The 26,669-nt window shown below is 43.8% G+C and overlaps 1 protein-coding gene across 1 annotated transcript; it reads left to right on the top strand.

Moving 5' to 3' along the window:
• Positions 1-3,299: 3,299 nt before the first annotated feature.
• LOC105700143 (maternal protein pumilio) lies at positions 3,300-26,380 on the top strand (the record flags this gene model as incomplete). The annotated part of the gene is made up of 8 exons (XM_023432887.1): positions 3,300-3,540; positions 5,804-5,968; positions 6,657-6,776; positions 9,630-9,927; positions 11,021-11,261; positions 12,578-12,968; positions 14,306-14,474; positions 16,242-26,380. Coding segments are annotated over 8 exons (1,941 nt in total), but the record flags the coding sequence as incomplete, so codon positions are not given.
• Between the last annotated feature and the right edge of the window lie 289 nt (positions 26,381-26,669).

Genomic DNA, 26,669 nt, shown 5'->3' with positions numbered 1-26,669 from the left:
AGCGAAGACGGGCACCCGGGACTCTGGTCACGGGACTCCATCTTGGCGGAAAACGCAAACGTTGTGTTTGGCCAGTTCGATCAGCGGTCGCGATCTCTTGGCAGAATCCTCGGATGGTCCGGTCGCGATAATGGAGAAAAAAACCTCTCGAAACGGACCCACGGAGTCGCAATTCTCTGAAAAGCCGGCGCACGTTATTAGGTCTCGGAGAGACCGCGCGGGTATTTAAAGTATATTGTCCCGCGTCCTTCCCCTCGAGGGAGAAAAACGCTGGCCTCTTCAGCGGAAATCCTGGGAGACTCGGGACGCCGGCGTGCCTCTAGTCGGTAATGCAGGCCCGACGGCGGGCGAGAGTCGGCCACTCGTCGGTCTCGAGGGTTTCTGCAAATTTTTCATTTAAATCCTCCGCAACCTCGAGTAGAGCCGCCAGGGCTTCTCATTTTCGAGAACCCCGCCGGCGCCACTGCGGCGCAAAATTCTTTCGGGTGATGGAAACAGTCTATATGCTTTGTGAACTTATGTTTCCAGTTTTACGCCTCTTTTCTTGTATAAAAGTGGTTACATCGAAGAATTTTCGAAATCTGTCATTTAAATCCTCCGGAACCTCGAGTCGAGTCCTCAGGGTTTCTTATTTTCGAAAATGCCGCCGGCGCCAATGCGGCGCAAAATTGTTTCAGGTGATAGAAACAGTCTATATGCTCTGTAAATTTATGTTTTCAGTTTTACGCGTTTTTTTTTTTTTTGTATAAGGGTGATTATGTCGAGGATTTCTCCAAATCATTGATTTAAATCCCCCGTAATTTCTAGTCGAGTCCCCAGGGTTTCTCATTTTCCAGAACGACGCCACTGCCGTCCAAAGTTGTTTTGGGCGATGGAAACAGTCTATATGCTTTGTGAATTTATGTTTCCAGTTTTACGCCTTTTTTCTTGCATAAAAGTGGTTACGTCGAAGGTTTCTCTAAATTTGTCATTTAAATCCTCCGTAACCTCGAGTCGAGTCGAGTCCTCAGGGTTTCTCATTTTCGAGAATACCGCCAGTGTCCCTGCAACCCGAAGTTCAGTTTTGGAGCGACGAAAACATTTTGCATGGTGATATGAAAGTGAAATATATGCATAACAAAAAGTCAAAATTTTATAAATATTATAAATGTTTTGACTTTTCGTTATGTATATATCTCACTCTCATATCACCTTATCATCATTCAAAATGTTTTGATCGCTCCAAACGTGATCTTCGAGTTAAAGGTACATTGGCGGCATTCTCGAAAATGAGAAACCCTGAGATCTCGACTCGAGGTTACGGAGGATTTAAATGACAAATTTATAATATTTATAATATTTTGACTTTTCGTTATGTACATATCTCACTCTCATATGTGCCCATAATTATGAAAATGGTCTAAGTCAAAATTGAAAAAAAAAAATGAGTTTATCAGTTATTTCACGCCACATTATTTCAAACTAAATTAATTCAATGTAATTTCGAAACAAAAAATATATGACTTAGACCACTTTCATAATTATGGGCACATATCACCTTATCACCATTCAAAATGTTTTGATCGCTCCAAACGTGAACTTCGGGTTACAGGTACATTGGCGGTATTCTCGAAATTGAGAAACCCTGAGAAGTCGACTCGAGGTTACGGAAGAATTTAAATGACAAATTTAGAGTTTGAAATGAAATATTTATAATATCTTCACTTATGTATCACCTTAAGCCGCTCATTAACCCCAAAGAGATCGAAGCAGGAAACGAGAGTACGATTAGTACTCTTGCAAAGCTCCGCTGTTCGGGATACTTCGGTAGAATATTATCCGTTCGGTGCGGCCGTTTCCTTCGCTGTTCACGTATCGCTCTCGGCGTCCGTAATCTCGGTTTATGCCGCGTTCCGTTATTCCTAACTCCATCTTGGCGTAGAGCTCGACGTACATCCGCTCTTCCCACTGGCGTAGCCACTTTTTCATAGTCTATTCTCCCTAAGATGCTCGAATAGCCAGAAACAAGACCAAGTGATTAAGGTGAAACCTCCCGGAAATCAGTCGATTCGAATAAGACACTCTTTTTTAATAGCGTTGGATCAAACCGTCTGAAACTTTCGCACATGACTCGTGAGCACCTAGGAATTATCCTGACACTTCCAAAATATATGGGTTTTTGACATGAATTTTTTAACTTAGCCCAGTCCAGAAACAAAATGGCGTCGAGCTTTCATATTTCGTCTGGAACTTCCACACATGACTCGTAAGCACCTAGGAATTATCCTGACACTTTCAAAATATATGGATTTTTGACATAAATTTTTTAACCCTCTATGGGCCGAATTTTTGTTTTAGTAAAAAAAAAATTGGGGAAACGAAAAATCAGCAATTAGGAACCTATATATGCAAATTAAAAAAAATGTTTCATTTAAAATGTGACCTGAAAGTTACACGGGCCCATAGGGGGTTAACTTAGCCCAGAACAGAACTAAAATGGCGTCCAGCTCTCATATTTCAATGAATATACAATTATTGAAGGCTCTAATACGGGTAGATTACGGGGACGAAAGTGTCGACAGTTGTAGAATTTAGAACACTGGTAATCAATAGACTCGCATTTCAACGGGATAAAGGCAAAATAAGTATCTTATGCTCTGTTATGCCAAAACGATGATAACATGAGCTCTCCTAGTGAAAATTTAGTTGACACGGAAGTCACAGATGGCGCAAGGGGTCCATCTACAGTCAATTAGGGCCTCGGAAACCTCGAATCCAGGGGATTTCTGAAGTTCAACTTCGATTTCATTATAATTATTGTAAAAAGACAAGGGGTGGAGTATGCCATTTAGTCCAATACCCAATATAATTCGACCCAGCTGTTAATATAAAAACGATGGCGGCAACGTAGGTATTTAGAAAAACCATTTTACGTCCTCTTCAGGCTGAACGTTCCTTGTTACCGAATCGCATTGTTGTCCGTCGTGTTAACACTTTACCGACCGAAAGCCTATTAATCGCTTTTGCGATACCTATGAGTGCTATTTATTTCAAAATTCGCCGGTTGGTAAAGTGTTAAATCAAAGACAATGGACTCTCAAAGAANGCCCATGCCCATGCTCATGCTCATGCTCATGCTCATGCTCATATTCATATTCATATTCATATTCATATTCATACATCATTCACAGTCATACATATACATATGTATATGTATATATGTATATATATATGTATATGACACTTTCATATTACCTTAAGTGTTACTCAGTCTTGTCAACGACAGCAGATGGAATGAACCGAGATTTGGCTTTTTCCAGGTTCAGGGCCAGTACCAGGTGATACCGGCGTACTACGATCAGAATGGGTCCATCGTGATGGGAGGAGTACGGGGTTTGGGATCGGCAGCGACCCCCATGAGACTCGTAAGTCCAGCACCGGTGCTGGTCAACAGAGCTCCGTCCCAGCCTCCACCTGGACCGCCGGCACCACCTCCGCCCAGCCTCTACTCTCAGCCGACCCCGACGTCACACAGCAACGCCACTCCTGGAGAATGCCTAGGTACCCACGATTCGTCGAACTCTTCGGGGAAACGGCGCACCCTGACGGCAAAGCTGGTCAAAATGAAGGAAAATGCGGACAGAGAGAAATTGACAAGGGCTTAGCCTTCAGGGTGTCCCATGTAGTTTCCTGTTTGCCATGTATGAATGATCGTTGACACTGTAGTGACATGATTGCTGGCCAAAATGTCGAAAAATGCTGAAAGAAAGAATCTATCAAGGGCTTGGCCTACAGGGTGTCTCATGTACTTTCCAAAATGCTGAAAGAAAGAATCTATCAAGGGCTTAGCCTACAGGGTGTCTCATGTACTTTCCAGTTTGCCATGTATGAACGATCATTGACCCTGCCGGGACGTGATTGCTGGCCAAAATGACGGAAAATACTAAAAGAAAGAATTCATCAAGGGCTTAGCCTATAGGGTCAATGATCATACACGGTAAACATAGGGAAGTACACTGGGAGACATCAATGCCCTCCCATCCTGCACAGGCGATGCCGTATCTGCAGGGGAGGCATTCATGTCCGCCATTCTACATGGGATACGTTCACAATTGCACATTTTTGTGACATTCTAAATGTTCGTGGGACAGAAATACGCTGCACATTTTTCTGACGTTTGCGCTTTTTCATGATATTCCATTTCTCAATGTGCATCACATATGTCTAAGGCTATAAATAATCGGGAAAGAGGTAGTTCTACGTCAAAATGGAATTTGTATTTTGGGATTATTGACAGTCAGACTTAGTAAAGGGGTCACTCGGGCGTCTATTGCCAAAGAGACGAGAGCCTAATTGTCATGTACGGTTCTCTGTGTCAGTCTAAAATCGAGTTTCGTATGAATCTCGGGTATCGAGATCTAAGACAAACGTTTGACTTCCAGTCTGAGTAAATGCAGTTTAGTCTATTCCCAATTCCGTAATTTCTAGGAGATTACAGGAGAAACGTAGAATATTTTATGACGCTTACAGTTTATTCCAAGACAATTAAATGTATCAAATTATTCCTTCGTCCTTATGAGATATTTTTAGAATTTATTCTCAGGTACTGAAAAAGTTACGAATTCTGTGATAGCTTTCTATTGTGAACAGCATTTAGTCTTTGTTGGTCGTTGGAATCTATAAAATTGGTTGCTAATATAGAATGAAGTTAGATATCTTCATAATGAACGATCCTAAAAACACTTTCGACATAAATTTACTCGCAGTTTCGATATGCCAGTCAAAAAAGTGTGTAAAAAATATGACACTGTTTCAATTTTTCCTGCCGAATTGTATAATTAAAAATTTACCTAAAACTGATGAAATATAACGTTAGTATATAGAAATTTCACATTCGGCTAGATATTATATTTTGATCAGCCATTCTATCATCTTTGCCAATGTGCAACGGTGAAAGAAAAAAGTCTTGCAAAGTCATTTGCACTTGACTTAACTGCGTACATAGAATTTCCATTCATTAAATTTTTTTAATTTTTCATTCTGCCCCCTATAATTAAACATTCAGCTAAAACTGGTGAAATATATCATTAGCATGCAGAAAATTCACTTTTAAACTGACTAAGTTTTGATCAGCTGTTTTGTCATCCTTATCAATGTGCAACGGTGAAGGAGAAGTTTCGCGACGTTATTTGCAATTGATTCAACTACTCTGTACATAGACTAGAGAAATCGACACTTTTTTTACACCTGACGACCGAAAGGAAGTACCGCAAACTATATCGAATCGTTTCGCAAATTTCAAGGAGGGTATACTGATTGCTCCTTTTAACGGGTGTGTGGTCAATCGATGAGTCGGTAGCACAGTAATCTAGGTCATAACTAATGGTTATCCTAGCGTTATAAATATGTGCACGTGCACGGAAAACGGCAAGATCGTGTTCACGAAATTGCACGAACACTTTATTCGCCATTATGTACTACTGATCGACCCGATAATGCCAACAAATCGTCTTTCATCCCTCTAATGGCACCTTCGAATTCAGACTTTGTCGCATTAAGGTGGTATGAAAGTGTAATATATACGTACTATAAAGTCAACATATTTATAAAACTTTTCTCCAAACTGGGTGCACCGAATTATCTGAAACTTTAACACGTGATTATGGAGGCCCTAAGGAATAACACGCTTCCCATAAGATTTCTCTTTTCTTTAAAAAAATTCGACGTTCAACGTCGATGAAATTTCTTTATATATCACGTTAATGCATGTAGCTAAGCACGTGGATGGATGTGTGGGTACGTAATTGTATATATTTCTTTGCAGGTCTTGCAGCGTGCAGCGCTGCAGCGGCGGTAGCGCAGGCGCAGGCGGTGGCGGTGCAGCAGGCACAGCAGCAAGGATCAGGCTTGGCTGCAGGCTTGGCCGCTCTGGGTTACGGAGGCTCGCCGCTAGGGGCGCTGGGTTCGCCGGCGCAACTTCAGAGCACAGGTATAACCAAGCTAGTAATTATATTTTTAACAATTTGCGGTCCGCAATACGAAGTACTCTATGGTACTCCCTGACTCAAGTAAACAAACTGATCCTATAATGCGTAAATGAATGTTAACCCTTTCGTTACGAGCGCCGACTATAATATGGAGGCTATAAGGAAGGTCCTGATACATATGAAATTTCACTTTTTAAATTTGTTTACACATATTCATTAATTTTGTTAATAAAAAATGGAACTTCTTGACTGCCAGGACCTTTCTTAGGGCCTCCACAATTACGTAGCAAAGTGCCAACTAATTCAGCGCATTTAGTTCGCATAAAAGTTTTATGAACAAATGACCCTGCAAGTACCACTTTCGTGTCATCTTAACACTAGAAATACCAAGACCAGTCAAATTGACTGGTTTCAAATGGCCCGTCCTATACAAAAAAAATCCACCGGTAGTTCTAGTGTTAACTAGTTAAGTTTCTGACGAGTATACTCGATATGAAAACACACGTTTCAAAGAGGTTTGCAACAGCTGATTGGTTAAGAGTGTTTATATGCGACCGGAAGCCAATTCGCACGTAAGGACGTAACAGCGGAAGTCTCAAGGCCTTAAAAAAGAGATTGAAATTCATGTTCCGGTCCTCGCGGCCTTGTGAGATTCCTTCGTGTAATTCTAAACGAGCTTTTTCGTTTCAGGTTTGGGACTAGGAGCCTCCTCCACCGGAAGAAGAGACTCCTTCGACAGGAACACATCCGCCTTCAGCCCCAGCTTGGAGTACAGCCGTGCAAAATGGCCCCAAAGCTATGGCGCTCTCGGTAAGAATCGCGACCTCGAAAACACGATGAACAGTTGAAGGTCCCGACATTTTGGCGAACCTAAGATAGTCCCGGTCCCATAGCGCGTTATGTTTAATTTATATTAAATTCTTTCCTCTACCTGCTTGACAAATCGGCATTTCGCGACACTTTGGCGCACTTAACCCTTTGAGCGCTGTCGACGAATATGTGCGTCCGACGTTTGGCCCAATATCGCGCGCACGGTCTAAGGAAATTCGCCCGTATGTCGAAAGTGCTTAGCGCTCAAAGGGTTAAGATAGTCCCGTTCCCATAACGCGTTATGTTTAAATTCTTTCCTCTATCTGCTTGACAAATCGGCATTTCGCGACATTTTGGCGCACTTAACCCTTTGAGCGCTGTCGACAAATATGTGCGTCCGACGTTTGGCCCAATATCGCGCGCACGGTCTAAGGAAATTCGCCCGTATGTCGAAAGTGCTTAGCGCTCAAAGGGTTAAGATAGTCCCGTTCCCATAACGCGTTATGTTTAAATTCTTTCCTCTAATTGCATGTACTGCAGCAAGTACATTTTTTTTCGAAAAAAAGAAATTTCACGAGCAGCGCGTTATTCCTTAGGGTCTCCACAATCACGTGTTAAAGTTTCAGGTAATTTAGTGCACCCAGTTTGGAGAAAAGCTTTATAAACATTTTCACTTTTCCTTATGTATGCGTCGGACTTTCATGTCGCCTTAAGGTGAGGTCCTTATTTCGTACTGAATAAAAACTAGCGAGCCTAATCGAACGCTCGATGGCAAGGACTGCATGCTGCGTCATTCGGTTTAATTATCTGTTGGCTATGTGAGTCACGGCAGAATTCATCGATCGCCCTGGCAGATTCAGGATCTCGTATAAATAGAGAAATTCTCGTACGCTGTGTGGGACTTCAAACGTGTAGAAAATTACTTTCCATCGAATGCACCAATTGACGGAATTAATTGCCACTTCCGTGTCTGCGGTGCCCTTTGACGATTGTGGTGGGCTGTTTCACAAGCTCGCCAGCTAATTTTTAAGGGGTCAAAAATTGTATTTCTTAAAACGAATTACGCATTAAGGTGATGCGAAAGTGGCATCAAAGGGATCAAATCGTTTATGAAACTCTTCACTGAGCTGAGTGTACCGAATCAATTGATATTTTACCACATGAATATGAAAGTCTTAAGGTGATATGAAAGGGTCATTACATGTATATCAAAACGTCAAAATATTGATAAAACATTGTTTTAAAAATGAAATTTCACGAGCACCACGTTCTTTCTTAAGGTCTCCATAATCACGTGCTGAAGTTTCAAATGTTTCGGTGCACTCAGTTTGTAGAAATGTTTTATAAATATTTATCCTTTCAAATGATATATTTGACCTTAAGAAAGAACGTGGTGCTCGTGAAATTTCATTTTTAAAACAAAGTTTTATAAATATTTTGACGTTTTAATATATAATACCTTAAGGTCATTATATAAATATATATAATGCTACCGAATCAATTGATATTTTACCACATGAATATGAAAGTCTTAAGGTGATATGAAAGGGTCATTACATGTATATCAAAACGTGAAAATATTGATAAAACATTGTTTTAAAAATGAAATTTCACGAGCACCACGTTCTTTCTTAAGGTCAAATATATCATTTGTAAGGATAAATATTTATAAAACATTTCTACAAACTGAGTGCACCGAAACATCTGAAACTTCAGCACGTGATTATGGAGACCTTAAGGAAGAACGTGACGCTCGTGAAACTTCTTTTCTGTTACAAAATCTTTTTATTTATCTCAGATTAGAACTAAGGATACATATTTGTTCATGAGCACCGCGTTCTTCGTTAGGCCTCCATAATCACTTGTTGAAGTTTCAAATGATTAGGTGCATTCAATTTGGAAAAAATTTTTGTTAATATTTTGACGTTCTGATATATAGTATGACCCTTTCATATCACTTTAATACTAGAAGAGTTTACTTGCTCGAGACCATAGACGGAGTCAATGTGCGACCTCGGTTCCGAATGACTAAGTCCAACCAAGGACTACTAATTGAACGAATCGTGCAATGCCTTGTATGACTTGGAATTCTTAATTCTCTCAATTCACTCGCTGGTCATGTACATTCGATAACGTCATTGACGTAATAGCCTTTGTCGAGTCAATGGTAGCTTTATAATACTATATTGTACAGAAAGTATTTGTATATTAAATATCTCTACGTGATGTAAAGTAAAATCCCCGATGGACTTTTCTTGTTCTTTCGGAACTGTTGAATGAATTTAATTGGTGATAAGCACAAAGTGCTAAACTAATCTAGATCGTCTATCTAAGGTCTACGTAACTTTTGCAGAGGTATGAATATATAAATATCGTACACGTTTTACTTAGGATACTACCGACATAAGTTTAATAAATATTTTGACCTTTTGACGTATATAGAATGACCCTTTCATATCACCTTAAGGCGATGTGAAAATGGCGTCAAAGGCGTGTTAGTACGTATTATCGCGTTTATACTTTCGTTTCTTAACATGTATCGTTTTTCGTTTTTTTCGCCTCAGGTGTATCTCTCTTCAATCCACAATTCTGCCATGTTAAATACTTTGTTTAAACAAATGTTAGCTTATTTATCGGAGTTTATACACATTTCTTGCCGATCGCAGTGGCGGACGAACCCCTCCCCTCCCTTACAAACATCCAACGAAAGGCAATAGGTTCTGAAGGAGGAAATAGATTTCTCTAATTTCCGAGTTAATAGCCCCTCGGGGAATAGTTTTTGCATAACATTTCATTTGTCATAAGCATAAAATGTCATTTGGCATAAGCGTTGACTACTGTATTTGGTTTCAGGAACGGTGACGGCGTCGCCCAGTCCTTTGGGGTTGTCGTTGACTCCGCCGCCAACCTTGGGAGGTTCCCTGGGAGGCCTCGTAGGTGGCGCCAGCCGCGTCTCCGCAGCGCCCGGCGCCGAAGCGAAGTTCCGGGCCAACGCCGTGCCAGCCCTCACAGCAAATGGGGTCTTCGGATCCAGCAGCTCTCTCTTCCCGAATCTGGTCGGCAAACCCGGCCGTGGAGGCGCCCCGGGTGTCGTGGGCGAGAAGAACACCGGAGGAAGATCGCGTCTCCTGGAGGACTTCAGAAACAATCGGTCGGTGTTGACCCTTTCGCTACGCTCAGCGAAGATATTAAGTTCCCGCCGTTATTAACATAACGTAACGCAAATAATTCAGAAGTCCCATAGAGTCCCATTCGGAGATCCTATGTTAGCGCTTGATGTTCTAAAAGTTGGCTAACAAACCAGAAGTGGGGGGTAAAAGAGAGATCGCATGTGTTAGCCAACGACAGGGTTGGGTAATTTCACGATTTTCGAGGGTTTTCACATACATTACGTAAATCAAGTACTGTACCGTAGAAAACGTGGAAAACCAGGAGAAACGTATCAAATATGGCGGACAAGACAACGTAGGGCATGCGGTATCCGCTGGGTTATGAACATCCATCTTGTCCATTTGTTTCATCCCATAATTTACTTTTTGGTCTCCCACCTTTATACGTTTTGATACAAATATTGGTTACGTATCTTGCGACTTCAAGTTATCAGTTAACATTTTCACAATAGTGAAGTAAATTTCCTTTACATTGAGTATTGTACTAAATGGTACAATACTCAATGTAATACGACACAGCTGTCAATAAAAATTGAGACAATTGTGCACCAATTTAGAATACTAGTAATCGAGAAACTTGCATTTAAACGGGATAAAAGTTTAAAAGTGGCTTATGAGCTTCTGTGCACAGATTAAGGTAAAACGAGGTCTGGGAAAGAACATTTAGTTGGCACTGATTGCTACAGATGGCGCAGTGTGACACTGGGTCGTCAAATAAAGAATGAAAAATCATTAGTTCAGGGGATTTCTGGAGTTTCACTTTCATTTCTTTATCATCATTGTACGGAAACGACATATGGAGTATACCGTTGAGTACATTGAGTACTGTACCATTTAGTACAATACTCAATGTACTCAACAGTATACTCCATATGTCGTTTCCTTTACATTGAGTATTGTACTAAATGGTACAATACCCAATGTAATACCACACAGCTGTCAATAAAAATACGAACGTCGGTAACGTAGGTAGTTAGGCAAATCATGTTTACCGACGTCGATTGAATTTCTCGACGGGTCTCGTGTCACCTTAACAAAGGAATACACCTGCTCATAATTACAACGATTTTCCAGATTCCCGAATCTTCAACTACGCGACCTGGCCAATCACATAGTCGAGTTTAGTCAGGATCAGCACGGATCGCGATTCATCCAGCAGAAATTGGAGCGTGCCTCCGCCAACGAGAAGCAGCTCGTCTTTCAGGAGATTCTGGCATCCGCTTACTCTCTCATGACCGATGTCTTCGGCAACTATGTCATCCAGAAATTCTTCGAATTTGGCACCCCCGAACAGAAGTCTACACTCGCCCAGAAGGTAGCCACATACTCGATGATGACGTTCAAGAGGCCTCATTACTCTAGACGATCAAAATGAGATGATACTTACGAACCAGAAAAATACTATACGTCGTATTAACTTGAAATTCTCTACACTAAAAGGGGATGTGAAAGTGACATCCGAAGAGTCAATCGTTCATGAAACTTTTACTCCGAACTGGGTGTGCTGAATTATTTCAAAATTGACAAAGTGAATGTAGAGACTATATGGAAGGTCCTGACACTCGTGAGATTTCGCTTTTCAAAACAAATTTTTAATATATCTATGAAAAAATTTTTAAAAATTGTAATTTCTACTAAGGTGCATCGAACTAGGTGCATCGAATCTGTTGAAATTGTACGATCTAAATATGAAGGTTCTAAACAAGCTCCAGCACCCAGGAAATTTCATTTTTTATTATACGAAAAATATATAATTTATAAATAAATTTAAAAAGTGGAATTTAAAGGGTATCAGGACTTTCCTTAGGGCCTCCATATTTACGAGGTGTAATTTCAAACGATTCAATGCACCCAATTCAGTGAAAAGTTTCAGAAACGAGACTCCTCAACCGCTACTTTCATATCTTAACTACAGCTTATTTTTTTTTTTTTTTTTCACGTAAATATATAAAATTATTCCACAGTTCCATTTCGCTCTCATGAAATTCTGTTTCATTACATTTCACTCGTGCCTTTCTATTTTTTTTCATTAGAGCCTTATTCAAAGCCAATTACAAAGATATTCGAGGCTGCCGATTGCCCATTTAAAAGCCTAATAGATAATTACCGGCTTTACATTGCAAATGAAAAATGGGATCAATAATTTATTCCCAATCGACCCCAAGTTAAGAGAGTACCCAACAATAGATTTTTCCATAAGTTAAAACTTGGGGCCATATTTTATAATTAATTCCCGGTCAATTATTAGGTGGTACAACTTTGCTTCCGCCGCTTACCGCTAGAGCCATCTATAGGAAAACGGCGAAAGCTATACGCCTAATAGAATTTAGTGCTTCTAGCAATTAATTAGTGATTGGGCACAAATGTAAATGTGACCAGTAATAGCCGGCAATAATATCTTGAAAATGTGATCAGTAATTTAATGGGGATCCGACCAATCGTGCCTATCTCGGTATTGGATTAATAACGACCCTGAGTCGGCGACACATTGATGATGAATGATGATGATGTAGCGTGTCAGCTGACAAAGTCACTGTGATTATGTAGCAAGCACTGACTTCGGATTAACGACTGCGTCGGCTTTCCGGGTCCTCTCTTCAGCTGTTCCATGATTTTCCTTCTGCTCTTCAGGTTCGCGGCCACGTTTTACCTCTGGCCCTGCAAATGTACGGCTGCCGGGTGATCCAGAAGGCGTTGGAGTCCATCGGGCCCGAACAGCAACAGGAGATCGTGCGCGAACTGGACGGCCATGTCCTGAAATGCGTTAAAGATCAGAATGGTAACCACGTCGTGCAGAAGTGCATCGAATGCGTGGAGCCAAGAGCCCTGCAGTTCGTCATCGGCGCATTCGCCGGCCAAGTCTACTCTTTGAGCACGCACCCATATGGATGCAGAGTCATACAACGCATCTTGGAGCACTGCACCCCGGAGCAAACCCAGGGCATCCTCCAGGAGCTGCACACCGCCACCGATCAGCTGATACAGGATCAATACGGAAATTACGTGATTCAGCATGTCCTAGGTACCCAGACAGACAAAGTTGAAAATTGCATCTAATTTGCCTCATAGAAGATCATGAAATGAGTCATGAGGGTGTCGCTTATGAGTCCTCGTTTGGAACCTCATATCCGTAGGACACAATGACGGTCTAAAAATACTTAACCCTTTTAGTGCCGGAGGCCGATATATCGGCCCTCGCTGCACTGGCGAAAAGTGCCGGAGGCCGATATATCGGCCCGCACCTTGTAGCGCTTTACTATTCGCTTTGCGAGAGATCTCTATCTCAAAATAAATTTATAATACGTTATAAATAGTCTAATTTCATTACGAGAGAATTAAAATAACGATACAACAACACCTATAACAACCTATAACCTACCCGTAACAACCTATAACCTATAACAATTACTTGTTTCGGATGAGATAATCCGTCCGGCGCCTCCCATGTGCCTTGGAGTTATTTTTTATGTTTCTCGTGCAATATTACTTATTTTGTTAAAAAATATATTGGAAATTTAAAATATATACTTTGCAATAAACGGTCTATATAAATTTATGATAACAAGATGACTTTTCCTGTGTGCAATTACGTTTTGAAACGGAGAACTCAATTTTTCTTTTTTTTTTTTATCACTTATACCTTTGTTATTTATGTAGTTTTCAATGAATATAGAAAAATTAGCGTCACCGTTTTATTCTCTATTTTGTCCTTAATGCCCTGCTTTTTGAATTATGTAAATATTGCTTTTCGTTTTGTTTTTATGAGCCTTTTTCCAAATCCTAGTAAAATCGTAAAATTCGGCCGGTTATCTCCGCATAAGCACCTCTTTTTCGCCCGGCACTAAAAAGGTTAAATATGAAAGAAAGTTAAGCACATGCAATGTGGCAATGTTTGTACGCATAGGTATAACAAAATTTATCTCACGCATTGCTGATAAATAATTTCAGCGTCCGTAGCTCGTTTTTAAGGCATGGCGTGGTGTTATGGCTCCTGTTAAATTTTCCATATATTTTCAGCTCATAAATATCAGTTGTGGCATAACTGGCATATGACTTGAGTATGCGGTAAACATATTGCTACAACCATTTACAACAAATTTGCCGGGAATTTTTCTTCAAATTTATTATGTAATATGCGTACATATATTGCAGACATTTCTTGCAGCAAGTGGTCTGCGAATTGCTTGTAAAACGATTTTCTTGATCATGTTTTCTTCGTCATCATTATTATTTATAATTTAATTTTGGAATTATTATTTTTCGCGCTTGGTCGCGCTTACAAGCATTCTATGTAATCGTACCCTGACTCATCTCCTTGCACGAAGTCTAGTATAATAACCCGTGTCTATTCTGTCGTAGAACACGGCAAGCCCGAGGATAAGGCTCAACTGATAAGCAGTGTCAGAGGTAAAGTGCTCGCACTCTCTCAGCACAAGTTCGCCAGCAACGTCGTGGAGAAGTGCGTGACGCACGCCACAAGAACAGAGCGCGCTGTTCTCATCGAGGAAGTGTGCGGCTTCAACGATAAGTAAGTTCCATCTTGGAGACGAAAGTTCTAAGAGATGTCTCAGGTTTGTTCGCGTTGTCTGCATTTTCTACCCTCGAGGGTGACGAGGGTACTACACTTTTCTTGAAAAGTGCAGAAGGGTAGATACACTTTCGTCGACGTCCCGAGCGCCAGAAACCTCACGAAAGTCCAAGATGGCCGATTTAGTAGAGAGGTACGCGATTTTGCGGTTATCCGTATCGGACGATGACGAATACGAAAACGTAATGCTTCTTCCAGCCTTCCTTCTTGAGCTGTCTTCGTATTCTTCAAATCCTACAATTCGTTCTATTACCTTGTAATCGTAGAAGATGAAAATTCCTTTCACGAATTTCAGGTATCGAGGATCAATAAGGGTAAGAATATTATTGCAGTGGAATGAAAAACAATTTAAGTACGACAGGGAAAAATTATAGTTGAGTTCGTTCAAACCGCGGTTACGTAGTAATACATAAGTATTGTAAATTTTTTCAAGCATTATGTACAATACTAAAACGCTAAATCGTTCTATACACGAAGAAGATGCATTAATAATTACTTCTCGCCCTCGCTCGGGATCGAGGGTAGAAAGGGTAGAAAAAGTGTATCCTCGGGGTAGATGCCCTCGCTAAACGATCAGCGACATCTGCGTCACTTCCGTCGACACGAACGCCAAAGTGTACACTTTTCGTAAAAGTGTAGAAAGTGTTGGCAAAGCGAACAAACCTCTTGACACTCAGAAAATTTTATCTGTACTTTTTTACAGTAGACTCCCGTATAATGCGGTTAATACGTTACGTCCTACATGAATTCGCGTTATAGGAAATCGTGCTGTACAGGAATTGTTCTCGCATAACGCGCATAATGTGTCTTGTTATTTGGCGCGTTGTACGAAGAATCGCGTTATAAGAAAGCCTGATGTACGGTAATTGTTCTCGTATAACGCGGCCAATGTGTCTTGTTATTTGGCGCGTTGTGCGAAGAATTGCATTATATGAAAACAGTAGTTGCCATGTCTTTGACGCGTTATAAGAAATCCTGCTGTACAGGAATTGTTCTCTCATAACGCGCATAATGTGTCTTGTTATTTGGCGCGTTGTACGAAGAATCGCGTTATGTGTCGTTATTTGGCGCGTTGTACGAAGAATCGCGTTATGTGTCTTGTTATTTCTCGTATTGTATGAAGAATCGCGTTATATAAAAACAGTATTTCCATATCTTTGACGCATTATAAGAACTCGTGCAGTACGGGAATTGTTCTCGTATAACGCGCATAATGTGTCTTGTTATTTGGCGCGTTGTGCGAAGAATTGTATTATATGAAAACAGTAGTTTGAATATCTTTGGCGCTTTATAGGAAATCATCCTGTACGGGATTTTTTTCCCGTATAATGCGCATAATGTGTTTCGTTATTCGGCGCGTTGTGCGAAGAATTGTATTAGATGAAAACAGTAGTTGTCATATCTTTGACGCGTTATAAGAAATCGTACTGTACAGGAATTGTTCTAGCATAACGCGCATAATGTGTCTTGTTATTCGACGCATTGTACGAAGAATCGCGTTATGTGTCTTGTTATTTCTCGTATTGTATGAAGAATCGCGTTATATAAAAACAGTATTTCCATATCTTTGACGCGTTATAAGAAATCCTGCTGTACAGGAATTGTTCTCGCATAACGCGCATGCGAAGAATCGCATAATAACCCTCTTAACCATCTCTCCCCGACGAGTAAGCAGCATACAGTAACGCCATCTCCGTACCTTTGCAGCTCCTTGAACGTGATGATGAAGGACCAGTACGCCAACTACGTGGTGCAGAAGATGATAGACGTGGCCGAGCCGGCGCAGCGCAAGGTGCTGATGCACAAGATCCGACCGCACCTGGGAAGCCTGCGCAAGTACACCTACGGAAAGCACATCATCGTGAAGCTGGAGAAGTTCTTCATGAAGACGGCCTCGGCGATGGGAGTGGCGACGCCCTCGGGCGGGTCGACCGGGGCGGCGGACCTGGGGCCGATCGGGCCCCCGGCATCCGCCGCGGGTTCCGTGCCGACCCCGGCGCAGCAGCCCACTCAGGTTTTATAAGCTCCGACGCCGAGACGAGCAGTCCCCCTCGCACGCCCGGGTTAGACCTTGAGGAGAAAGCCAGAAGACCACCCAAGACCGGCCAAGGTAGCGCCAGTGTCGCGCCGATTCCCGCAACTCTCGCGCCTGGAGGACGAGCGTCGTCTCCGTCGAGGGGCAGACGTGGGGAAGCCAAGAGCAGAGGTCGAGCCCCGGGGCGAGGCCCTGCCGGAATCGGCCCGGCACTCGCGAGGTTAACGGAGCACGCGAGCAGTTCCGCAGAGTCGATGGTTAGGAAGTCTCGAGCCAGTGGATGTTCCATCGACGAACGAGCGAGGAGAGGTGCAGGAGGTGGAGCCGTCGCCGAGGCGCGAGGCCAGGTCCTCGTGGACGAGGCTCCTAGGGCGTGGCGACGCTCCTCTTAGAGATAGACGGCCGTCGAGCACGGGGAGTCGGGTCGGGCCGGGTCGAGCGCGTCGACCTCGCCTTCCGCGATGACGACGGCCTCCTCGGTCGGCCCTTACCCTGGTCCCCGGGGCTCGGCCGCCTCGAGTAAGGAGGATATTAACTCGGCCGGATGTCAGACGTCTAGACGGCTAGGATAGACCTTAGTTGGCTGCATGCATTTAACAATTTGTACGACGGTCGCGACGGCGACGGCACGGCGCTGCGGTCGCCACCTCGGAGCCGCCATTTCGGAGCCGGCCGTTTGAAAGTACCGGGCGACCTCGTCGACCTCGACCGATTAGGGAGTGCCGTGTCCTCGACCGTAGCGCCGCATATTGCGAGGGGAGAAAAAACCCTAGTATTATCGTTGTGTACGGTTTCGGCGTCTAGTGCCGATCGGCCTTAAGATCGGAGACAAGAGGCGAACTCGATAGAGAGGTTAGGCGTCACCGGACCTTGCCCGTCTGGGAACCCCCCTTTCTTTGCTTTCTATTTTTTCCCCTTTTAAGCGTTTCCGAGCGCGCGTCTTGACACGGGAGTGGGAAAGTCGAGCATCTCTGACCCAATCGATGGACCCCCCACGGGGGAAACCGGTGCCCGGACTCTCGGAACGTTTACCTTCCTCGTTTATTATCTGATCTTCTACTTCACACCTGGGAGTCGTCCATATAACGATTACCACGGTTTCGCAGCGTGTCCCCTCTTCATTTTGGGAATAGCTTCGACGGCGGAGCCAAGACGCGCGAGCGCCCGAGACCTCCTCGCTGCAGAGTACGTTTACACCGGTTACCTCGCCGCGGTTTTAGACGCCTACCGGTGTTGGACGTGTAAACGCCGTTTTACTCTGGTCATACCGGTAACCCTGGCGTAAGACGATTAACCCCGGCGGGTATAAACCTAGGTAAAGTAGCAGGGGTAAACGTACTCTCGTCGTCCCGGAATTCCTACCCCGGGCGACGGAGAAGACCGTCACGGGAGATGTATAAAATTATCGGCTCCGTTTCTCCTGGATATATTACTTCGCCCCTGATTACTCCTCCCTCCCCCTTACCTTCGAGCCTTTCTTTTTTTACGTTGACCCACGAGCGAGAATCGCGAGATATCGTCCCCTCTCCCTCTCCCCCCTTTCCCGGCAACAGCGCCACTCCCAATGGTTCTCCTCTTCCCCCCAAAACCCACACGGGAGACTCCTCGAATTTTGTAAATTGTGATATAAATAATTAACGATGTGTATAGGTTCAACGCGTCCACCCTCCCCTCTCCGCGAGCCCCTTCGTGGCCTCGAGGCACCGGAAATTCGTCGTTTCGTGTCGTTTTATCCCCCCCAAGCCCCATCCAGCCCTCTTTTAAACGGACTCTGTGAATATTGTGTATTATACTAAATGGTAATTAATTAAATTTAACTATGAGTTAACCCGCCATCCATCGAGAAACGCCGCTGTGCCCCGAGTCGACACACGCGACATCTTACGTCACCGTTTCCCCATCGGAACGCCCGCCATCTTTTATCGAATCCACTTGTAGAAATTTCTCTCATCCCCCCCAGTCCCCACCGAATTGTAAGATAGGACACTCTTTTGACCGCGGAAGACGCTCCGTTGCCAAGGTACATCCCCCTTTTATCCCCGTTTCACCCTGAACGTCCCGCCACCCCGACCCACCTCGCACATTTAGCATTTACTGCCGCCCGTTTGATGGTACGATTGAACGCGATCAAGACTCAATTGTATATTGTGTAAATGATAGAACGCGATCGTCTCCGTGGCGTCGACGAAGTCGGCTCGCGCGGCGCGCTACAGGTCGTTTCGTCCGATTTCCTCGGTTTAATTGCCCCCGCCATCTTTGTAGAGACACCCACTTGCACGGCCCGCCGACAGAGCCCCTCGCGGCCGTCCCGCCAAGCTGGCCGGAGGTAGAGAGGCCATCGAGAAGAGTACGTTTGCAAAATCAAGGATTCTTTGTACAAATACGATATGTATATGGTTATTAACTGACGACGTCAATGAGGATAGGAGGGTATCCGTCTTTTTTTCTTTTCTCTCTGCCGAAAGTCTCGTCGAAGGGACGACACACACCATTCGTTACGTCGCATCGTCTGTAAATTTAGTGGCGATTAGAGAGTGCAGGGGAAGTTGTATAGAGAATTTCGAATGTGTGATCCCTATTGTCTCTTAGCCCGTTCGTCCCTGTCGCGCGATTCAAACCGCGGGAAAGCCTCCGGCGAACGAGGAGAGTCGGCCGACTATCCGGGAATCCTTGTCCACGGGTCGAGGAAATGACGAATAGAGACGAAAAGGCGGAAATACGAGAAGACACGAAGGTCGCCACAGAGCCGCCGGAAGTGGGATCCGGCCGAGTTGCGCGCCTCCACCCTCCCCGCGAGCCGCGTGTCCACTCTCCTCTTGTACAATGTATAAATATTTCGTTATAGATGTTAAATAGATATTCGAGAAATGGGAACACGAGGCGCGCAACTCGCGGACCGCGTTCGATTTCTTTTTCTTTTTTTCTTTCTCTTTTTCCTTTTCTCGTTTGTAAAAAGAAGGAACACACACACACGCCCGGCCGTTGCGTCTCGGACGGAGGGAAAGAGACGGGGCAGAGGAAGGGCGCGGCTTTCTTTGTAAGATATTGTAAATAACGATTTATTAATGGGATTTTTGAGAAATTTTCTAGGTGGAACTTTTCAGCCCTCTGTCGTGTCTCTTTCTCTCGGTGGCGGCGCGTCGACGCGTCTCCGGGTTCGCGCGGAGGTTCTACCGCGGAGAGGAACGAAGGGATGGTTACAAAATTGAAATAGCTCCCTCGTAACGGCTTCCTCTTCTTAACACTGTAACGAGACGTTATCTCGATTGTCTCCCTTGCTTCCTATTTGTTTTCATTGTTCATTTAGACCGTCGGTGTCAGGAAGAGCAGCGGCGATATCTAAGCGCGGCTCCTTTGGTCTTCGCCAAAGGCTCTTCGTTGTCCTTCTAATTGGCATCGCTGCGAGCATGCTCACCTTTTCGTTTTTGGCATTCGTTTCCTTAGCCATGGCCCTTCGCCATTTTGGATCCGTTGCGTTGCCGTTAGCGCTCCATCGTTACTCGCTTTAAGCAATGGTGATATCCCGACCGATATCGAGTTCTTTTAGGGCGCGATTTATTCTCTACTGGAAGGTCACCGCCATGTATCCGCATCGTTTTTAGTTACTTCGTTTAATAGACAGCCGCAGTTGGCGTGCATTTACTCCTCCTCGACCGTAGGGAACTTAGTTTTTAGCACGTTTGCGCGTTAGATTTTAGACGCCGAGATGGATCGCGCTAATCCGGGTTATTCGGGACTGAACGACTTAATTCCTGTGTCTTCGTCTTCTCCCGGATAAGTTTCGGACGTTAACGACGTCGCGAGCTGCCCGTTAACTAGCAGGAACTCCGCTAGAGGTTCCACCGTCACCTTCGATCGCTTATCCGACGAGGAACCGTTCCCTAGGGTGCTCGTGTTGCGCGAAGTCGTGCAATGGAAGACGACCCACCACCGCTCATTTTCTTCTTCGAAAGTCACCCGTCCTCATTTATACCGATCGCATCTCTGAGATCATCTTGCCGGTGTTTCCGGAAGCGTCCTCCAGAGGGCGATGTCGATAGACGGCACGTTGGATTGGTTAGGTTCCTCGTGGAAAAGGCAAAATTGTAAAATGCGCCCAAAAGATGAAGCAAGGATTGAGGAAACTCCGTCCTCTCGCCTTCTACGCGGCCATTTTTAGTAATTTTCCGGTTTTATAGAGAAATCTACACGTCCGTCGTGAGGATTCCCTCTCGGGGAACTTCCGTAAATGCCGATTTCGTTGGGAACCGCCAGACATACATTCCACCCCACTTCCCCGTTCAGGGCAGACGTTTAAACGAGTTCTATAAATGCGACCCTCGGCACATCATCGCTCTTGTATTTAAGGAATGATGAGAGAATAGTTCCTTCGTCTCTGTAAATCACGCGTCACCTTCTTTGTGTAAATTTGAGAACGTTAAGGCAGACTCGCCGAGAAGGCGCAACCGCGGCGACGGCCTGCGCGCGCATCCCCCCCCACCACGACTCCAGAGCAGCGATCTCATTGGTCGACTCGTCGCGGGCCGTCTACGAGGAAGCGGGAGAGGCTTAGACCATGTAACAGACTTTAATAACTAATTAGATTGTTAACATAGACCGTTAGTAATGGCAAAATGTACGTCCAACCGGAATTCCGGTCACCCCCGACATATAAGTTCAAAATACAACATAAATCAGTGGATAAAAAGAGCGTGCTTTGGATTCAATTGGACAACCCAACAATATATGATACAAAAGAAGAAAAATATGTACAAAAGGAAATTTATTATATGAAACAGTAGAAACTTCTGCGGGAAATGTCATGTCCTATATCCGGAATTTCATACAAGACCTCGAGTACTTATTGCATTTACATGGATAAGTAAAATCAGCTCCAGTATTCCAGCAGACTTGAATGCAACAATACAGTGTCATTTTGAAATTCTTTTCAAAAATTAACCATTTTAAACCAAAGTATCACAGATATACAGACATGGGGTGGACAACATCATGTCTATACGACGCAGGTTTATTTCCACTGTTAGCAATCTAGTTTTTAACAGATATCTCTGTGCGTCAGTAACACAAAGTGCATCGCGTTATCGCGATGGGGATAAAAAACTAACCGGAACAACGCTTGACCTCGTACGTCACATCTAATGCGGTTTTTGTTGGTTTTTTAACCGCAACGCGTTGACGCGCCGCATTCTGTGCGCCACCCGGCCCTCTTGCGTCTAAACCTGAAACCTTGCGACTCTCCTGTTCCTCGAGACAGCCCACAAGTAACTCGGCATTTCAATTTGCTAGTTAAATCCTGAGTCGATACATACTCGTTGACTATCGATTGCAAGATCCCCTCGCCATTGATTTTCGCCGGCCCCCAACAATCGTAGCGCACGGTTATATATATTCTCCTGATTTTTACGCCACCCCTCTATTGATTATTCGGTAATGACTAATCGCTAGACATTATATATATATATATTATACATATATACATATATACATAAACAAGCCTCTCACGTAAGACTATAAATACGGTATAGAAGCCCGCCTTTCTCAATTTCCCCTCCCCGCGTTATCAGGAATTTCCTTCCCCTCCCTCTCGTCCCTTCGACCGTTGAGTGATAAGTAAGCCCCTTTACAACCATTTAAGCCGACGAGAAACCCTCAAAACCAGTCGATCCTAAAAAAACACATTTTTTTAAGGATTTCCCCCCGAACTGCCTGAAATTTCAACATACTATACATGAGCATGTAAGGGATGTCCCCACTATCTCAGATTGTTAATCTTCAAACAAGACTTAGGTTAATCCAAGGATACTTTGTTGAAAGTAATTATTTTCAAAGTGTCGGGACATTTGTTAAGGTCTCAGGAGTGATGTGCTGAGATTGCCGGCATTTCGTAGGAGTAGCCTTTAAAAAATGCGTTTTTTTAGATTAATTGTCAGACTGGTTTCCGAGGGTTTCGCCCCGCCTTAAGGTTTAGTAGACGAGCGTGTGGTAGGGCGTCCAATCGCGCGCCGTGCACACCTCGTTCGCTATTGTCTCTTATCTACTTAAATAAGCCACTTTGGGGAAATACTTAAAAAAAAAACAAGAAAGAAAAACAACCGACTTTTGATTATAAATAGTGTAAATTTTTTATATAGAGCGCGCGCGCGAGAAAACGTATTAATATTAAACGGCTGGCGGGCCGATCGCTTGCGAGCAAGCGTCCGCGATGGCGCCGCCATCTTGTGTAAAAAGGAGTGAAACACCGCATTCGGACACATACACACAGCCTTTTCGACATTTTCGTTTAGTTTATATTTCATTTCTTTCCCTAAGAAGGACAACAAGACGGTAAAGAAAAGCTGCGCACGTGTATAAAATACGTCTCATCTCGTTCGAACCTCGCGCTCGCCTCGCGAATCGCGAGAGTCGCGTATACATTTTATATCTCATTCCCTTGCGTTTCTCCTTCGATCTCGTTGGTTTAATGTTTTGCGTAAAGGAGGAGCCGAGTTCGAGTGGCGTTTCGTTTGCGTATATAGCCCCCGATTCGGCGATTCGCGAGGCGAATATTAGTCGTAGCGTTAACGCCATCTTGGTCTTCGTTGCTTTCGCTCCGCCATTTTCTCTTCCCCCTGCCTGGCCCTCTTTGTTTATCTCTCCCTCCATTTTTTCTCGCACTCCCATCTCCCTATTTATCCTTGGATGCGAAGGAGCAGAAGGAAACGCGCGCGGATATCGAAATTCGTCGTTTAGTTACACGTATCCCCGCGTCTACTTGTATACTCCGTCTCCGTTCTTCAGCGGCTAAATAAGTAACTTTCGCTCTCTCGTTTGAGCGCCCGTGCGCCGCCATCTTGGAGACCATGTTCGCGTGTCCCGGAATCGCGGGACGGGAGATAACGGGGGCCTCCATTGATAAGATGGGAATACTTATCTCTCTACTAACTGGAAACCTGATGCCCAGTTCTGGGATTCTGTACATTACTATTGTTATTCCAATGGGCTAACGATATCAGTTACTATCAATTTGGCGCACAGAATTCCGACCTAGGGGGCCTATTCTGTAACTCGTAATGACTTATGTCGTTATCGTTAACCTGTGTTATTTCAATCACGATTTTTGTCCTTACGAGCTCGAGAATAGGCCTAGAGCGAAAGAGCGTGGCGATTCGAAGCGACTGCAGCGCCTCCAGTTACGGGCCTGTGAACTATTGGGCGCGCTTATGCATCCTACCTTGCACCGGTTTTATAACTACTGACGTTAAGTCTCGTGTAAACGCCGTTTTATCTCGGTTTTACCGGTTAACTGCGTTTATACGACGCTTAACCCCAGTAGTTATAACAGGCAGTTGTAAAACTGCACGGAAGAAAATATTTCGTAGACCACATCACAAAATTCTTTGGTTAATTATATCAAATTTTGTGGCAGATAACGTAGAATATTAAAGTAATTTAGTACGTCATACCAAAGTATTTGATTAATTGTCTAAAATATTTTCTTCAAATTAACGAAACGACTTAACTAAAAGACTTGATCAATGAACCAAACTTTTTTTTTTTCCTAAAGACGGTGTAAGATAGGACGTGTCAGTGTATAAAATATTGTAGCGTCTGCGCATGCGTTGAAAGCAGCGCGCTGTTCAACGTAACCTATATTGATATACAAGGATGTAAGACTGTATGTTTGTATGTTCGTGGTGATAACTTGTACGTTTAATCCGAAACTACAGATCAGCGCATCTCCTTTCGCGCATGCGCACTAAGTTACTTAGCTCCTCAGTAGTCCCGCAGTCCGTATTTAGTGGCGCTGGAGTGCCTTCAATTTGTCATTCGTATGCAACAAGAAGTCAGTTAATCAACAATCATCCCATGTCGAAAGCGCCCATTCTCGTAAGATCACCAAAGTTAAGCAACGTGTCGGTACTTGGATGGGTAACCGCCTGAGGACGCCACAAAATGACTAAGTCTCCACTGTCCTCTTAAATCCAGGATTTACTTGGTCCGGATCCAGTAAGTCGCATGTCTCCATCGCATCAATAAATGCGCAGGCTCGATCCTGAGCGTTAAGATTGACACTTAAATTTGGATTTACTGGGTCTGGACTGGATAAATCCCGGATTTCGAGTACGATGGAGACGTAGTCAATGTTGACACTACAAAAAAAAAAGAGAAACGGAGATGGATACGGAAATCAGCTCCCAGTTAGTACAGAGATCGGTGGCTGCGCCTTTGTTTACGGCGCATCTTGCGTGGACCGACTGGCGCGCCGCCTGTCGCTCCAATGCCGAACTAAACCGCTAGGCACGACCGCATCCGCCCCAGAAAACGGGGCGCTTCAAATTTCTACCGTTTTTCACCGACTTTTCCAGCGCACTCGCGACCGCTGTACATGATCGAATAGCTTTTTTCATACGTTTCTAATGATTTGGGGAGCGAGCGGAAGTACTCAGCGCGTCTCGCATTGGACAGGGGCGCAAGTGGAGTAACGAGGGAAAATAAATCTGTCTATGGCGAATCCGATCGATGCGTCGCTCGGCCTCCGATGAAAATATCAAATCGGGGGTTTTATCGAGGCATGAGGCAATTTCGAAGGTCCTATCGTTTTCTAGAAACCTTTTAACGGAACCCTAGATCACTGGACTATTAGGTTGAGGAATACGTTCCCGCCATTTTAAAGTAACGAACCGTAATTAAAACGGCGGGGACTTATCCCTTAACCTAATATTTCGGAGTAACGGTGCGATCCAACTGTCTCGTTCGTTATTTTTGCGAGTTCGTTAGTTGTCTAAGGTTTAACGGGTTGCCAGGAAACCATGGAACCTTTCGGAACGATCCCACGGAACCGTGCCTCTGTTTATATTGGATCTACTGGGAACCACCGACGCGCCATCTCGAGGCCCGAAAGTCGACTAATCGGCGCGACGCATAGAGTTTAATCATTCTCGGTAGAATGATAGAAAAGGTGATGAGAATTACCGTATTTTGCCGGTAGTGCGAGAATTTATGAGAACGCCCATAATCAATTTACCCATTAGTAAGGTTATCCACTTAAACATTCCATATACTTTCCATTAAAATGTCGCAATTGTCCGGAATTACGTGGAAATCTCACCAGAATAACCCTAGAATTTCCCGTAATGTTCGTGCGACTTTTGTCGGAAGGTCGGACAAATTGGAGGTTAGAATCTACCAATCGACTGTATATAGGTATTATAAATCTGAAAAACACCTAAGGTGTAAAAGAAACGTCGCCAAATCGCTCAAAAATCCATTTGGCTGGAAACTCCGCCGAGTTTCTTGGTTGTTAGAATTAAAGTTTCTAAAACGTTAAAATCGTAGCTGTAAATTTTATTTACTTTCACTCTAAATATAAATATTCATACGTTCTCGTAAATTCTCTGGGGAAAGACGTCTCGTGTTAGTGCCGACAATTTTGCGGTAATTCGTCATATTCAATTTGATTTGATTTTTTAAACTCTAGCGATCCGCCGCCTCGTCGAATCCGGCAAAGTGGAGCGCTGAAACGTTTGTACCGTTTTTCACCGATTTTTTCAGCCCGATCTAGCGCCGTAAATGTAATATATCGTCCTTCCTCGCATGTTCTTAAATAATTAAGGAACAAACGGTGGTCGAGAGGGCGCACGTGTCGCATTGGATTCGTCTTATGTAGAGGAAAATGTTGAATCGAAGAGTGCGTCGGGCTCTTCTGCGAAGCGTCCGGCGAACGGAAGTCGTTCTCACGTCTACCTTAACCTTCTCTTAAGGCGATGTGAAAGTGACGTCGAAGAGGTTTCATTTATAAAACTTTTCTCCCAACTCGATTTACCGAATAGTTTGAAACTTTACAACATGAATGGGGAGACTATAAAGAAGGTCCTGAAACTCATGAAATTTCAATTCTTTCTTATTGAAACTCATGAAATTTCAATTCTTTCTTATTGAAACTCATGAAATTTAAATTCTACCTTAACCTTCTCTTAAGGCGATGTGAAAGTGACATCGACGAGGTTACGTTTATAAAACTTTTCTCCCAACTCGATATACCGAATAGTTTGAAACTTTACATCGTGAATAGGGAGACTATTAAGACTAAGACGCCACATTCACATCCCCTTAAGGCGATG

This window comes from Orussus abietinus, unplaced genomic scaffold (assembly GCF_000612105.2).
Source record: "Orussus abietinus isolate OABI.00-Male unplaced genomic scaffold, Oabi_2.0 scaffold462, whole genome shotgun sequence".
NCBI classification, from domain to species: Eukaryota; Metazoa; Arthropoda; class Insecta; order Hymenoptera; family Orussidae; genus Orussus; species Orussus abietinus.
Note: the sequence above shows the minus strand (reverse complement) of the source record. Positions and strands in the feature narration are given on the sequence as shown.